Source organism: Neodiprion pinetum, chromosome 5 (genome assembly GCF_021155775.2).
Source record: "Neodiprion pinetum isolate iyNeoPine1 chromosome 5, iyNeoPine1.2, whole genome shotgun sequence".
NCBI classification, from domain to species: Eukaryota; Metazoa; Arthropoda; class Insecta; order Hymenoptera; family Diprionidae; genus Neodiprion; species Neodiprion pinetum.
The window spans coordinates 3296647-3299073 of NC_060236.1; the positions used below are offsets into that span (position 1 = coordinate 3296647).

General features: G+C 42.6%; 1 protein-coding gene across 2 annotated transcripts in view; it reads right to left on the reverse strand.

Annotated features, from left to right (window-relative positions):
* LOC124220023 (uncharacterized) overlaps positions 1–2398 on the reverse strand; it is a 47373-nt gene extending 44975 nt beyond the window's left edge. The window contains exon 1 of one of the 2 annotated variants that reach the window (XM_069136395.1): positions 2225–2398. Coding sequence is in view for 1 of the 2 variants with exons in the window: in XM_046628369.2 (XP_046484325.1) it covers positions 766–944 (179 nt within the window). In the remaining variant the exon portion in view is untranslated. Of the gene's footprint in view, positions 1–765; positions 1763–2224 lie in introns of those variants that run through there. The other variant, XM_046628369.2, reaches the window with a different exon arrangement.
* Between the last annotated feature and the right edge of the window lie 29 nt (positions 2399–2427).

A 2427-nucleotide genomic window follows, 5' to 3' on the forward strand; every position in this document is an offset into this window, starting at 1 on the left:
TATTTACATGTATAACATATTACTCCAGCTATAAATTGCTGTGTGATCAGGGTTGCCATGGAAACGATGCCGTCTCAATAAATGCAGAGGAATACCACGAGATACCGTTTAAATTTAATTAATACGTTTCCGCGGGAGTTGGTTACATCGATCATGTCGCTTACGAACTGGTCAATTCGGCAATGAATTTCGTATTCGGAAATTCAAATCGAGTCACCTCGGCTGCAGTGCAGCACGTATTTTTACTACGATGAGTCGCCACTCGCCGGCCAGGTGACATGTATAGTATTGCGTAATATTGTATGAGCGTCACACATACATAGCATCGATATTCATGCACAGCATGTGACGAGAAAATGGTATTACAGGGCGCGGTCAAGACGCAATCTAACAATACAGAATGTGTCAACTGCACAGCGGGCCGCGAGGATATTGGTCAGAGCCGACCCCACCCCTACCCATCACGTTACGAGTAAAAGAACGTGAGATTGCGTATAATCTGCGATGTGTGGCTGTCAAAACATTCCATTTCCGCGATGTAAACACCGCTGGTAATCGCCGGATCGCAGATAGAGAAGATAACTTGTATTTTTCTGGACTTGATGTATATCAATGGCGATGCCGCAACTTTTGTTTGTTGAAAACGTTACAACGGAGCAACCGTAGAGAGAAAGAAAGCAGTGTTAAGCGTAATATGATTTACAGATCACAAGATAATCCACCGCATCTTCCGGATCGTTGCTGACTAATGATGTATACACTTACTTTTGATTGAGATACTGTAGCGTCCAGTCGATTATTTCCCCGCTGATCTCAGCTTCCGTGAGATCGTACGAGCTGACTTTTACAGGTAGTTGGTCTTCGGGGTCGACCTGGGCGACAAAATGTTCGAAAAACCGACGATACGCACCGAGGTAATCGCCTTCGCCGCAGTCTGTAGCCATTTTTCAATCTTCTATGTTAATATTTTACAGGTGGGTCAATGAGAAACAATTGACAAACGACACAGTGCCAAGTATAACAATTTCGGATTCACACTTTGAATTACGCGGACGTGTAAACACCCAGATTAGTGAAGAATTGTCGTTTTTTACCTCCGTTTAGCCTTATCGCTTAATATTTGATTTTCACATTCGATGTCTCGTGTAAGAAAAATATTCGTTGATATGCGGTATTTGTACTTTGATTACGTCACTCAACAAACATGCCAAAACTGGATTCGTAGTAAAGGAACTGAACGGGTATGATTATACGCTATCGATATCATCAACGCCTACGGGGAAGGATCAAATATTCAAAACACTCTTACAACACTTGTCTCTCTTTTTCTACAACTCGGCTCGTCGCGAGTCTATCTCAACGAAATGAAGTTCACTGCGATTTGCAAGCGCGCCACCTATCGCTCACTTCAGGACGCACAGCTGCCAATAGCAGGAAACTTCTGTACCCGCCTGCGTTACACTTCCTCTTCTATTTTTACGACGGATTCTAATACTTATGCTCCAAGTTCTAGATGCTGCTGATACGCTTGAATACAACAAACTTGACAACTTGCGGTGCACGCACCATATTTCCACATATATTTCCAGTGTTACACACATGAGCGGTAGACATGAACTGTCGTCCCCCCGTCGATCACCTAGCGCCCATTATTTGATATATATATACGTAAACATACACGACATCTCCGACTTCTAACTAAACTGTAATTGTCACTACACAGTGCCCGATATAGGTACAGCTGAGCCATTCTATACTGCGTGATGATTGAGTTGCCACCGTTGCCACGCAATTCATACACTATGCGTAACGAGTTTGCTAGCTGCAACATGGCATTCTAGGTTAGGACGGCCTGAGTAATCACATGGTCAATCAACGCCAGCTGTACCGTAGCTGCGCCATGAGCAAATGCATCTCATGGAGCGGCATTGGATGCCGATGATTCGTTCATGTTAAGCGTATCGTTGGCTTTTCCGTCATTGTCTAAAGCGTCAAATGAAAAAGGATAAGGAATTGATGCCGGCTAGTCATTAGGCCATTCTGATATAATGGAGATGTGTTTTCTAGCATTACCAGACGTGTCAGTGATTATACAAATTTTTGTATTGGACTTACATTATCCAAGTCCATGGCAAAAAGTATTTCACAAACTTTCAAATGTTATTGGAACCGCAAGGTATTGAAAACAATCAATGGCACTTGGATGATAAAAAAGAACCCATACCTTTTTAATGAAGGACTTGGTGGGTTATGGAATGCTCGAGAAGCAAGTTGACTTTAGTTCTTCCCTGTCTTATCATGTTATTGTGCTCTGTTAGTTAAGTGACAGACTTCATCTCCATGCGATGTTCAAATGTGCACTAGGCAATTATGTTCAGCAATTGGTTCCCTATTTGAGTAAACCTGTAATGGGATAAACATTTTGGA